At 37.9% G+C, this 13,200-nt stretch overlaps 2 protein-coding genes across 14 annotated transcripts in view; one reads left to right on the top strand and one right to left on the bottom strand.

Moving 5' to 3' along the window:
- RB1 (RB transcriptional corepressor 1) overlaps positions 1-13,200 on the top strand; it is a 146,893-nt gene that overhangs the window by 130,065 nt on the left and 3,628 nt on the right. Inside the window, exons 27-28 of one of the 7 annotated variants that reach the window (XR_009536812.1) lie at positions 599-1,210; positions 3,635-3,772. Coding sequence is in view for 6 of the 7 variants with exons in the window: in XM_060129347.1 (XP_059985330.1) it covers positions 3,635-3,810 (176 nt within the window). In the remaining variant the exon portion in view is untranslated. Of the gene's footprint in view, positions 1-567; positions 2,968-3,634; positions 3,985-4,876; positions 5,416-13,200 lie in introns of those variants that run through there. The other 6 variants (XM_060129347.1, XM_060129350.1, XM_060129348.1 and 3 more) reach the window with 6 other exon arrangements.
- The window catches only part of RCBTB2 (RCC1 and BTB domain containing protein 2), a 37,306-nt gene continuing 31,529 nt past the window's right edge, over positions 7,424-13,200 (bottom strand). For all 7 annotated transcript variants that reach the window (XM_060129352.1, XM_060129358.1, XM_060129355.1 and 4 more), the window contains 2 exons: positions 12,238-12,368; positions 7,424-8,685 (listed from right to left, as the gene is read on the bottom strand). In XM_060129352.1, the coding sequence (XP_059985335.1) occupies positions 8,545-8,685; positions 12,238-12,368 (272 nt within the window). In that variant the 3' untranslated portion in view covers positions 7,424-8,544. The remainder of the gene's footprint in view (positions 8,686-12,237; positions 12,369-13,200) is intronic.

Genomic DNA, 13,200 nt, shown 5'->3' with positions numbered 1-13,200 from the left:
CCCACCTCTAAAATCAAGTTAAGATTTTTTAAATTATTTAAGAGAAGCATTCTGTTTTTGTGTTGTAATTAATAATGTATTTTTAAATGTCTATGTCCAAATTAAATGAGCTGTGAGCTGATGTGTTTGCAGTACTTGCAGCGTGTCTCCAAACACAAGGGAATTCCTGGCTTCATGAAGAATAACACTCACTTCAGCAGACCAGCCCAGAATTCTGTTTTGCTCAGGTGCCAAACTTAACCATATCATCTCTAGAACAGTGGCCTACAAAGTTGGGCACACTTGGGTGTGTGTAAGACCACCTTTTGGGGGTACATAAAGAGACTATTAGAATATTTGTCTTTATCTCATCTATTTTAATGTTTGGGGTGTGTGTGTCTTATAATTTAGACACATATGCATACATACATACATACATTTAGTGGTACTGCTTGGAAAAAAATTTGCTGATGGGGATGTATGATTTAAAAAACGAAACCACTGCTTTTGCGAGGCCCTGGGCTCCATCAGTTTGGCGTAAGCATAACATATATGGCAGCCCTTTACCAGCTTACCCAGCACCGTCAGTGCTGTTAACATTTCTTCATCCTTGTTTTAGCATCTACTCGAACACGAATGCAAAAGCAGAAAATGAATGATAGCACGGATACCTCAAACAGGGAAGAAAAGTGAGGACCTCACGACCTTGGTGGGCACCCTGTACATCTCCGGCTTCATTGTCTCCCACAGATCTGACTGTAGAACTCTCCCAGGTTCTGTTTACGGCCACATTTGATACATACCTTCAGCTCTTTTTGTGGATAGCACAGTTGAATATTTGTGCAGGGGATTCCTAAGCCACTTGCAACATTGTAGTCACTAGAACATGCATTGTTATTGTTCAAGATTGAAAATCCTGTGCCTGTCCTCCCATTTAAAAAGCTTTAGCAGATGTTTCCATTTCCAAAATACAGTAAGTCCCCTACATACGAACCTTCAAGATACGAACTTTCAAAGATGTGAACAATTGAATCCAGCAAGGAACCAGAACCTGTGCCATTAATGTCAGGCGTGAGTGAAATTGCAGCTTGCCTTCCGTCTCCTATTGCTGACGATCCTTCAGCTCTACCATCTCCCACCTCCTTTCTCTCTTCCAGTCAGTAACTCTTCTTGCCTCTTCGGGCGATGCCAGCCCCTGTGTGCCGGCTGTTGTACTACTGTACTTTTCAAGGTACTGCACTGGAAGATTAAAAATGTTTTCTTTATTTTTTGTGTTTGTTGGTTTTTTATGTATTATTTGTGTGAAAAGTATTATAAAGCTATTACAGTACAGTACTATATAGCCGATTGTGTTAGTTGGGTACCTAGGCTAACTTCGCTGGACTTACAAACAAATTGGTCTTATGAAGCACGCTCTGAATGGAACTCGTTCGTATGTAGGGGTTTTACTTATAATTGCTCTGCTTTACAAATGGTGGCAGGATCCCCTGGGAGTGAGAGTCCTCACAACCTGTGCCTATCTGAGTACTTTGTCTTCTCTTGTGGCATGTATGTGATGTTTGCTCTTATTTTTATTAATTTATATTTATTTTTTTTAACTTAACATGAACACCCTTAGAAAATGCGTCTTGTCTTCCAAATGCAATTTGGCTGACTGCCCCCATTTGCCCAAATGATCCTGAGCTCTTGTGCTAAAACATATATTAGAAACTAGGGAAAAATTACTAATTTTTACACATTAGATTTTAGTTTACTCATGGAAACTAAATGGATGTACTGTGTGTTTGTTTTATAAATATTAGTTTTTAAATACAAACAGCAAAGTATAAACATGTGAGATACTGTCATACTACTGATACAGATTTCATACCTCAGGACTTGTAAAAATTTATTCTTTTCTTCCTCCAACTCATATTTTAAAGTAAAGAGTTATTAATAGTACTCTTGGTTTTTATACCATTCAGATCACTGAATTCATGAAGTACCCATCTAGTGCTTGGAAAATAAAGTGTTCAGCTAGAGCTTTGCTGCAGAGGACCCTAATACAGTATATCCCAAGTGCACTTTCTAACGTTTCTGGGTCCCGAAGCATCAAGATACAAAATAATTTTACTCCACAAACAGACTGTTAACTATAGGAGCCTTAATTTTTTTCTTAGAGAGTTATATAATTACATCTCAGCAATTACTCTGCCCTCCTGAATGCGGGAAGAGGGTGTGTTTGTTCTGGAATGGTACATATCTTCCATGTATCTTTTGAACTAGCAGTTGTCCTTTTTTTTTTCTTAATTCAGCATGGTCTAACACTGGCATTTTCAAAGCCGCATCATTTCTCATCCAAAATGCAGGTAACAAAAGGTCTTTGGGTTAGGCATTAATGTTTCTCTCTGATTTTGTGCAAAAGCTTCAATTTAAAACAGCTGCATTAGAAAAGAGGCGCTCCCCCCTCCAACACCTAAAGGTGTATTTAAATATCTTGTGTGATTAACTTATTTAGAGATGGTATAATTTAAAATAGGTGGTATTTAAGGTAGCATCTACTAGCTTTTAGGAAAATTACTTTGTCTAAACTCAGAGTTCTTTTTAAAAAGAAACTTGGTCTTATTTGTTAGAAAACAAAACTTTATTTTGTGCTCAGTTAAGTTGCAAACTTATTTTTTTGACAGTTATCTTGATAGCAAAGGCACTAGAAAGCTTTATCTCATTTCCTCATTCATTTTTGCATGAACATCAAACAAATCAGTTAGTTTTTAGGTCAAGGGCTTACCACATTTCTGAGTCTTTTGCTAATAAGTTCATGTTAGAATTAGTGTCAGAACTTAAGGAACTTCAGAGATCATGTATTGAGATTTCTTAAATAAGGCTTCAGATATTGCTTTATTGCTTTTTGTATTGGTTAAAACTGTACATTTAAAATCGCTGTTACTATTTTCTACGATTAACAATAGTTTGTCTATTTTTAAATAAATTAGTTGTTAAGAGTCTTAATGGTCTGATGTGGTCTTTGTATTAAGTGCACTAACGTTCTCTTCGGTATCTAAATTCTCTCCTAGTATCTCATCCGTTCTTAGCCTTTAAGAATGGGCTTTATATGCTGATGAATCCCAGATTTATTTCTCCAGCCTGACCTCTTCATGGAGGTCAGAGCTCTCACAGCCAACAGAACCGCTGATTCCTACCCCTCCTCCCCACCCAGCTTCTCAAAATATAAACCAAAATCAAACAAAAACACCCTTTTCTACCCTAGTCTTTTCCCATGTTATTAAACACTTACTTGCTCAAGATAAAATCCTGAGTCTTCTATTAGCTGTTGTCTGGACCACTGTTAAAGACTTCTAACTGGTCTCCACTTCCCTCTCTTTCCTCTTTACCTTTCTACTCCTTAAAGACCCCTTTAAAATATAAATTGATTCACTTTGCTCCTCTCCTTGAAGTATTCAGACTCCTGATCGCGGCCTGGGAAGCGGCCCCTACCTTCTTCTCCGTCCTGTTCTCAGGCTACTTTCTCCCTGCTCACTGTGCTTTACCCCCACTGGCCTTCTTCTCTTATGACGCCAAGCCCATCCCTACCTCAGGCTTTTACATTTGCTGTTCCTTCTGTCCAGCGTGCTCCTCCCCCAGGATTTTGCTTAGCTGGTTTCCTCTTGTCTTTCAGGGCTCAGCTCAGAGGCCTTCCTTGACACCCAAGCTAAAATCCTTCCTCTGTACTGTGCCACTCTCCTTCAAAAGTGTAACAGCATTCATCACCGTCAGAAACTGCCTTACTTGGGTTGCCTATTGCCTGTTTACCCACCCCGGCATCAACCTGGCTGGCCTTACCTACTACTATAGTTGTAGCATCTAGAAGAAGCCCGTATGTAGGGGGGAAAAAAGGTATGTTTTCTGTATGTTTTCCAAGTATGTAGAAACGATATTCTCTTTCTCTTTGAAAATGCCATGTATTGAGTACCTACTGTATTTCAGGCACATTCTAAAATGTGATACAACAAGTAAATAAAATTAAGATTCCCCCTCTCTGTGGAACTTACATTCTAATTCTAGTTTCGGGAAAAGAGAGCAAACGAATAAGTAAACGAGGAATATAGTATATGTGATTGTAATAAGTTCTGTGGAGAAAGACGTGCCGGGGGGAGAGCAGGGAGTACCGGTAGGGAGAGGAATTTTAACACTTAAAGGACAGTGGTCAGGGCAAGACTTGCCGAGGTGCTATTTGAGCCAAGTGTTGCAGAGGGTGAGGGAGTGAGCCAGGCACCAGAGGGGGTAGAACAGAACACAGAGAGGAAGAAGCCAGTGCTCAGAGGTGGGTGTGCATCGGGTGTGTCTGAGGAAACATAAGATGTCATAGTAAGATGGAGAGTTTTAAGAAAAGGAGTTGGGGCAGGGGGGCAAGTATCTCTTTTCATCTAACACAGAGTTTATAAAGGCCTTTCCTTCCAAGCATCCTTCACATATATATATGTCTGCAGTCCTTTATCTGCAGTTCTGAAATCCAAAAAGCTTTCAAAACCAAGTGGTTCTGTGTGTTTGGTGCCAAAAGTCACATGGCATCAAAAACATCTAACCTGGCATAGGGCATCAAAAGCATATCTAAACTGGCATAGAGCTTTTGAGAGGCTTTATCCCACTTGTGGGAAGAGTCTTGTTTCACCATTAATGCATTGATTTGGGGGAGCTAACCTAGGCCCTGCTTAGGTAGATGTATATATATATATGTACATATATTATTATAATATTATATATATTATATTATTATATATTATATATATGTTATTATCACGTACATATATTATGTAATATATGTACCATATGATCATACTGAACTCCAAAAAAAATGAAGAAACCCGTCTGGTACCAAGGGATAATCTTGAGTTGAAGTAATATGATTTCTCAAAAACAGGTGGACAGTAAACGTCCCTCCTTCTGGAACAGCAGCATGTTTGTCCCTGAAGGAAGAAAGGCAAATAAGGAAGTTCCAGCAGGAAAAGCAGCAGGTATACCTCAGTACTGGGACTGTATTTACGTTGGATGCGGATCTTCCATGAAATGCAGTCTCTTAGGTCAGGGAAAAATCAAGCAGCCTTTATAACATTAAAAATTTTTAGTCTGGATGATAGAAAACTGATCACTTCTGGAGATTAATTTAGTATTCCAGTAATTAAAGGTCCTTATAATGAAAGGGACAAGTTCAAATTCAGTATTTACTTTATTCATTACAGTTTTCTGGTACAAATGGTGGGCGGCGGGGAGTATCAGTTCTATGACCGTCCGGATGATTTCCTAGAAACTTGCCCGTAGAAGCATATTTTTGTTCCTCATTTTTGGGCCAGACAGCGTACATGGCATTGGCAAGGATTTATTCGGTAGAATTTTCCTTTGGACTAAATAAATGTTTTACAGGACAACCTGAAACCTTGCCTCTAGACATAGCAAATTTCCACAAGTATGGGGTCTTAAATAGAAATATAGTAACACTGTATAATGTCTGAAAGGAATTAAAACAACTCTTTTAATAAGAAGCTGGAATAGTCATCTATTCTTAGAAATACTTTTTTGTGTCCATTATCTTGGAACTATACTTACAGTCTAGTATTGACGTATGATGACAATTTACTGTGAAAGTTAAATTTATTCCACAGACCAATATCAGTTACTTTCTAAACAAAATGTTATGATTTTAACTGAATTTAGTGAGAGAAAGTCATTATGGTTTATGTTTTTATGCTTTGGCAAAGACTGAATTAAAAATGACAGTACGGTATGGTTTTTCCTCTCTCTTTACAGTTCTCCCAACCTGTTTGTTGTGGTAATAGCACAGGGAGGACTCATAAGATAGATAAGACTATGTAGTTTGTAATTGCCTCTTTTTCATCATCACTGGTCAAGAATTCTGTGTCTAACACTCACCAGGTTATGGTCTAGAATGACTGGCAGTTTCTTCAGGTCTCAGATGAAAACATTTAACCCTTTTTAAAAAGCACTGAATGGTATCTTCACAAACCACTCTCAGCAGATGAGGATGCTACTTTATTCCTGTAAAACCTAAACCTCTCTCTGTGTAAGTTTGGGTGAAATTATATTGGAAGCACTAAAACATTGAATTTCTTGTGTGAGCAGAGAGGAAACAAAACTTAAGGATGGAAAATGTAAGATGAACTTAACGGATCCACTGACTTCTGATGTAGTGTCATTATGAAAATGGACCTTCCCTCCCACATATCCCTGACTAAACTTAGGGTTTCTGAGCTCTACAAACACTCATCTGTTAGAAAGAAATGAAGGAAATAAAGTGATATTATCCTTCATATAGGAGCACTGATGGCCAGCCTATCCTCAAAGACCAGAGAGAAAGCATGTTTTTTCAGAGAGATGTAACCACGGGACTCATCTGTCATCTCCAACTGGTCTAAAATCAGCCCTTCCTTATTGTTTGGCATCCGAGGTCTTAAGAGCTAAACCAATGATTCTCATCCTTGGCTAAACATCAAAATTACTTGGGGAGCTTCGTAAACATACTTAGAATCCTTGAATCTATATTTTGTAAAAGTTTCATAGATTATTCTGTTGTGCCCAGAGATAAGCAGCACGGAGATACAGAGCAGTGCAGCCTACACATAACAAGCTTAGAGGAAATCTAGATAAAGCTCCACCCACCCCTTCTTACTAACGTGTACTCTGGCAGAGCAGTGACCCGCTGGGGAGTCTCGTGGAGGGTAATCCATTTTACATCCCTAAATAAACTTACCTGTTCCCTTTGGGTGGTCCAGTATTTCCATGAAATGAGTTCATAAAAGAAAAAGGCATTGAATTCAGAAGACCCTGTCAGAAAAGGGCAAGAAAGAGGAAGAGGAGGTTTGGGAAGACTCTGTAAAATATAAAGGCTTTTTGGTCAGTGACAGTGAGCATAGTGGGCTGAGGAGAACGAGTCGGAAATGAAGCCTGTGGACGTCTGACTGTGAGAAGTGATGGCGACTGGTAATACCCAGGCCTCAATGTTTCTTTGCTGGAGAGAACAGCTAACCTACTAAAACTACAGACAAATGGTGTAAGGCTGTAACATCTTACGGAAAAAAACCAGAACGAACTTTCTGGCCAACCCAATAAAATAACAAATACTATACAGTTCCAAAAATGGGATTCTGATTTAGAACTGGAGGCATCGAGACTCCTCTGCCTCTACCAGACAAGGTCTGCAAAAACAGATAAACAAAAAGAAACTAAGGATTCAAAAGTGACCTCACCAATAAAGAACATGGGCAATCATACGAACAGTTGATTAGAATTAGTTGTTTAGAAGCCATTTGCGTTTTAGGGTAGGCTTCGCTATGATGCCTTATCTGAGTAACTGCTTTAAAAAATAAGCTTATATCAAATGGATTTGTGTACATCTAAGAGACATAAGGTTGACAGAATCTTGCTGCTTCTGAAGAATGAAAACACACACACATTTGTTCTATTATCTGCAAATAAGCACTTTATTATCAAACGGTTCAGCATCAGAACAAGGTTTCCAAAAGAGGTTTGTTTCCCTACATAGTATCATATTGTGAAAGTACATGTTAGGAGACTCTACATCCTACATCCTGTTCCATTTTCTCATTTGTAGTTGGGTAACTTGATCTAAACAGTATAAATTCATCTCTTTCTTACTAGTGCTGTCCATGAAATGTAAGCGTAGTTCCTTTTCGGCTAGTACTTTATAATTACACTGTGCCAAGTTAAAAGACCTGTTTTATAGTGACATAAAAGTCAACTACAAGAAAAACAAAATCATTTCTACTTACAGAGGCAAATCTCTCTTAACACAGAAGTAAAGGACATTGTGCAATTATGTAAGGCAAATGAGCCCAGAAACAACATTCATTCAAAGATAGTACACTTCTTATTCGATAACCCCGTGTGAGAAATTAATGACTCAGAGTAAAGACAGAATTAAAATTAGCCCTTGGGTCTTTGACAATTTAATTGCTAAGGCCTTTTGTGAATTCCAATTAACGCTCTAAATTAGCCACTATTTCTTAGAACGATGTACAGAAGAATATGAGCCTCAGACGTTTTAAATTTGTTTTGTGAAAGTTATTCCTTCATCCAGTATCCCACAAATAAAGCTGTTCTCGGGGCATAATTAAGATTTGTATAAGCTGAGTGCCTTACTCTATGCAAGACACTGTGCTGAATGCTGCAGGTGTGGTAGTGACAGCATTCCTTGTCAAGCTATCTATGTGGTATCAGCCTGTTGAATATGGAAATCTGGCCAGAATAGCATATACTTAGACCCATGTACCTACCAAAAGTCTCCAACTTAAGTGACTCGAAAGAGGAAACGGTAAGTATAGTAAGACATTTCAACTTTTTTCCCTTGAGCTTAGTCCCATCTGATGCATTTAATGCCTTCTCTCTAGATTGTGGATTTCAAAAGGTGGGGAAGACTGACCACCATCCTTCTTTTGACAGAACATTAAGTATTCAGCCAAATGTAGCTCATCATAAATACTATTAAAGAGAAATTATTCTCTGGCTTTTGCAGGGAAAATGGAAATGCTAAAAATTCTTTCCTGCAGGTGAGGATTAATTTTTAAAGGCTCCAACTCTGCTTGCTTTGCTGATAAAGTTCTTCAAGAGATCATGGTCCATTTCTGCAAAGCCTGACGTCTGTGTTACTACAGTCAAATGGTTTATGCAAAACCTGAAGCAGAATTCTTCTAAATCCTAGGAATGACAACAGAAATTTAACAAATAAAACAAATTTGTTTTAACAAATCACATATCCCAATGCAATGCAACGTAGCACAAAAACTCCTAAAACACATAGGCAAGGAAAAAGGATTTGATGGCCAGCAGAAGGCAATGGGACAGCAATGCCTAAAGAACAGCTGTAAAACTATATAGCTAATATGAATCTATGCTTGTAAAAATTTAAATAACAGAGTAAAGCATTCAAGTGCCTCCACACTAACCAATGCAGAAAATGAGACTTTTTCTTCCCAGATAGGCGCCTAGATGTTTTGTTCATTCCACTTTCAATATTTATGCAGAGTACGACATTCCTCTTGTTTGTCTAATAAATATTTATTTATTGCATGAAAGCATTGAGTAAATTGTTTAAAAGATTTTCTTTATGTTGAGCCCAACACTCCTCTTTTATATTCTTCTAGGGGCTTAAGTAGTTTTACCTGTAAGGAGTTTGTGAGAAAAGCTTAAGCCATAAAACAGTCATCTTGGGAAATGGTTCTCTGCAGTCATTAACGGGCCACTGCTCTTTTTCCTTTACAAGAAGATAAAGGCTGGGATGATTAGATTTCATCAGATCACACATAGCTTCAATAATCTGAAGTGGGAAAATGCTTTGAAGAAATCACGACTTTCTGCTAAGAGAAACTCCACAGAGTGGTGATTTCTGGCTTACTGTAATGTACACCAGGCCAAAAAATAGTACTGTAGGGATTCTCTTGATTAGATCTGCAAACCTGAGATCAGAAATAAGGTGGCTGGACACTTTTTTGGTCTGAGAGAAATGAGAGCTGAAGTCAGGCCAGCCTGCGGAGACTCTGATATGCCTCAGACCCGGGGCTCTGCTGCCCTCCTGACGCAGCTCCTGCCATGCTCCTTAACGTCTTTGCTTGAGTCTCCTTCTAAGTGAGACCTTCCTTCCGTCCCAGACCACGACTTAAAACTTCAGCTTTAATCTCAGCCTGCCCCCCACTGCCCCATTGCCCTTCTCTAACTTACTTTTTTTTTTTAACTTACTTTTTTATATCACTTATCACCACCTAACAGACCATGTATTGTATTCGTCATCTATTGCCCTCACCAGAAAGTTCCAGGAGGGCAGAGATTTTGGTCTGTTTTGTTCACTTCATGTACCCTTAGTGTCTAGAACCACGCCAGGCACTTAATGGGCACTCAGGGAATATTTGTTGAATCAATGAATAAACATTGCTGATTTTAAAATATGGGGGCAATAGAGAATTGTAGTAAAATGTGTGGTTTTGAAATCTGTCCAATACTGGATTGCATTCCAGCTTTACAATTATTAGCTTACTAAGAATTTACTTAATCTCTCTGAGATTCAGCTTCCTCATTTGTAAACTGGAACAAATAATAATAATACATATATTCTTAACAAGGTTCTTTTGAGAACTAAACGAGATATGAACTGTGCTTCAAATAATCCCTGGTGTGTATTAATTACGTATTAAGTGTAGTCAAGCATGAGGGATAATTTGCTGAAAAGGTCCATTTCTTGTTTATTAGAGTCAGCAAGTAACAATACTAGTCAACTCAAATATACTGTTCTTTATTTATAAAAACTTTTATATTAAGTATACATTGAGTCTATTTTACTTGTGGTCTATTATACTAATTTAGGGTACCACACACAGACAGCCTGTAGTAAAATACAGTGCCTCTACAGGCAAAGTTGGACATTCATTAAACAAATATTTAATGAGCACATACTATGTGTCAGGCACTATCCTAGGCACTAGGGATATGGTTGTGAGCAAAACAAAGTCCTTGCCATTTGCTCAGGGAGCCTGCTTTCTAGAAAACAGGGCTGAATGGTAACCATACAAATAATTCACATAAACAGGGAATATGAAAAAGTCTTGGACATTAATTCTAGTTCAGATGGAAACACTATATGCCCACAATCTCATCATCTGAGGCAGCCCACCAGAGTCCAGTATTATCAGCATGACTTTAACAAACTCGTGAAAAAGCACAGTTATTGTTTGGCCATGAAGCCTTCTCCCTATTGTAAGTGCGCAAAGTATTATTACCTTGATGAAAGACAAACATTCACTATGCTTGTAAATGTCAATGCTTCAAGGTGGGTAAGATTTTTTTAAATGTTAAGTGAAAAAAATCTAGTATTTAGAAATATATATTAGGTTGGCCAAAAGGTTCGTTCTGGTTTTTCCATAGGATGTTACAGAAAAACCCAAACAAACTTTTTGGCCAACGCAATACATAACCTAGGAAAAAATCAGAAGGAGCTGTATGAAAATGTTAGTGTCCTCTGGTTGAGGAGTCATTTCCTTCCTCATACTTTTTGTATTTTACAAATTTTCTTTAATAAGCACACTATTACTTATATAAGCAGAAAAGAAGTTATAACCTTTTTTCTGCCCACGACTAAAATGTCCCTGTTTTCTGACCAAAGGAAAGGATATCCTTAAGGAAATCGACTCCAAAAAGTATGGCCTGTTTCCTAAAGATTTAACTCTAAGACAAGTTTTCTTTCCTTTCTTTATTATCAAAACAATACATGGTCACTGTACAAACTTCAGGAAAAACAAGCAAAGATAAGGAAATAAAAATCATCCACAATCCCACCATTCAAAGATAACCACTGACTGTATTTTTCAGTCTTTTTTCCTATGTAGATAATAAATTTTGGTCTTTTTAAATTCAGCTATTTATACTTAAAAAAATTTTTTTTACTATTTTTATTTAAAAAATAAATATACTTATTAAAAAAATAGGAGTACAGTTCTTCAGTCAATGATATATGTTGAATAGTATTAACATTTTTTAGTTTAAACAATCCTTTCCTGTTCACACTGACTTTTTCCAATTTTTAAAAATTATAAACAACACTGCAGGAAACATCTTTGAAGCTAAAACTTTGTCTGAATCCATGGTTACTTCCTTAAGATAAGTTTCTATAACTGAATTCCTTAAAGAATTACATTTTTAAAGCTTTTAATACATATTTTACCAAACAGACCCCCAGACTGATTATATGAATTTGCATTCTCCTCAGCAGTTTAGAACACCCATTATCCTGAGCCTATACTATTTCTAAAAATAGACTCCCTTGTTTGACAGTTGAAAAATTATACCTTATTTTCATTTATATTTTTCATTTGTTCATAAATCCATTTGGTCCATTTTCTTCCATCAAACTGCTCATGTATTGTTTTTTTTTTAAGAATTATGTATTAACTATGGTGAACTTGCTTCGTGATATTACAAATATTTGCCCCAGAGTATCACTCACTTTGGTTTTTTCTGTTTATTTTTTTGTGTATAAACATCTTTGTTTTTTCGAGATCAGATCAATCCTTTCTTTATGGTTTCTGCCCTTGAGGTCCACCCTAACTTTATATAAACATTCCCTTATATTTTTTCTGGTACTTTATTTGTATACCTCAGATCTTTAATTTACTTAGACTTTCTTTTAGTTTAAGGCATGAAGTAGACAGCTAACCATTTCTTCCAGAAGGTGAGCTCCTTGAAAAAGGATGCTCTTCTTACCTGAGCGTCATACTTCACGGCGGCCGAGAGCAGCGCGATGGCATTCTCCTCACAGATTCCTTGCTTGATAGTTTGTTGGCAGAGTTTTTTCAAACGATTTTCTCTATAAAATGTAGCCAAATCTAGCAATCCTGGTGGAAAGAGATGTTTCTTAGGGGAGTGATCTCAAGCACCCTGATTTAAACTCACTCAGCCTGTCAGAGATGATTTTGAATATAATCCTCAGTGAAGGGCTGTGGAAACAGAGACTTGGGCTTACTCTGAGCATGTGGCTCTACCTGAGAACGCAGCTGCACTGAGCGAGTGCAATACACAAACAAGCAGCTGTGGAAAAACAGGAGCAAGTGAAAACGGCCCTAGTCTTTTCCTTAGAAATGCTCTAGTTAGCCCTCCCCCTGAATTATCAACATCTTCTCCAGCAGCATTCACACGTGCTGTAATAGTGTCCATCTTCTTCAAAAAGAAAAGAAATGCCTTTCAGGCCTCCTGCGACCCTGCCCCATCTCTCTGTTCCTCTCCTGAGCGAGCCTCCTGGGGAGAGAGGTCTCTGTTTTCTGCCTCTGTTCTCTCACCTCCTATCCTCACCTTAAGCAGAAGCCCAACCCCTCTGCTCCCTGACACCACACCTGTGATTGTCACTAATGGCTCCCATGGTGCCAAATCCAAGGGGCTCTCCTCTGATTTCATCTTACTCAACATTTACACAGAATTTGATGGGGTTAAGGATGCTCCCCTTCTTGAAATGCCTTCCTTCATTAGTTACTCTTCAGTCTCCTGGCTGGACCATTTTTCCTGACTTCCACGTATCTGAATGCCCCAGAGTTCAATATTCAGATTCTTATTTCACTTATTTCCCTAAATGATCTCCAGCTCCTCAGTTTTAAATACCGTCTGTAAAAACTGATGATTCCTGTTATATTATCTGTCATCTGCTTTCCAATAACTCAACATAGAGTGATTTAG

Source organism: Lagenorhynchus albirostris, chromosome 18 (genome assembly GCF_949774975.1).
Source record: "Lagenorhynchus albirostris chromosome 18, mLagAlb1.1, whole genome shotgun sequence".
Taxonomy (NCBI): Eukaryota; Metazoa; Chordata; class Mammalia; order Artiodactyla; family Delphinidae; genus Lagenorhynchus; species Lagenorhynchus albirostris.
This window is presented reverse-complemented; position numbering and strand designations above follow the sequence as displayed.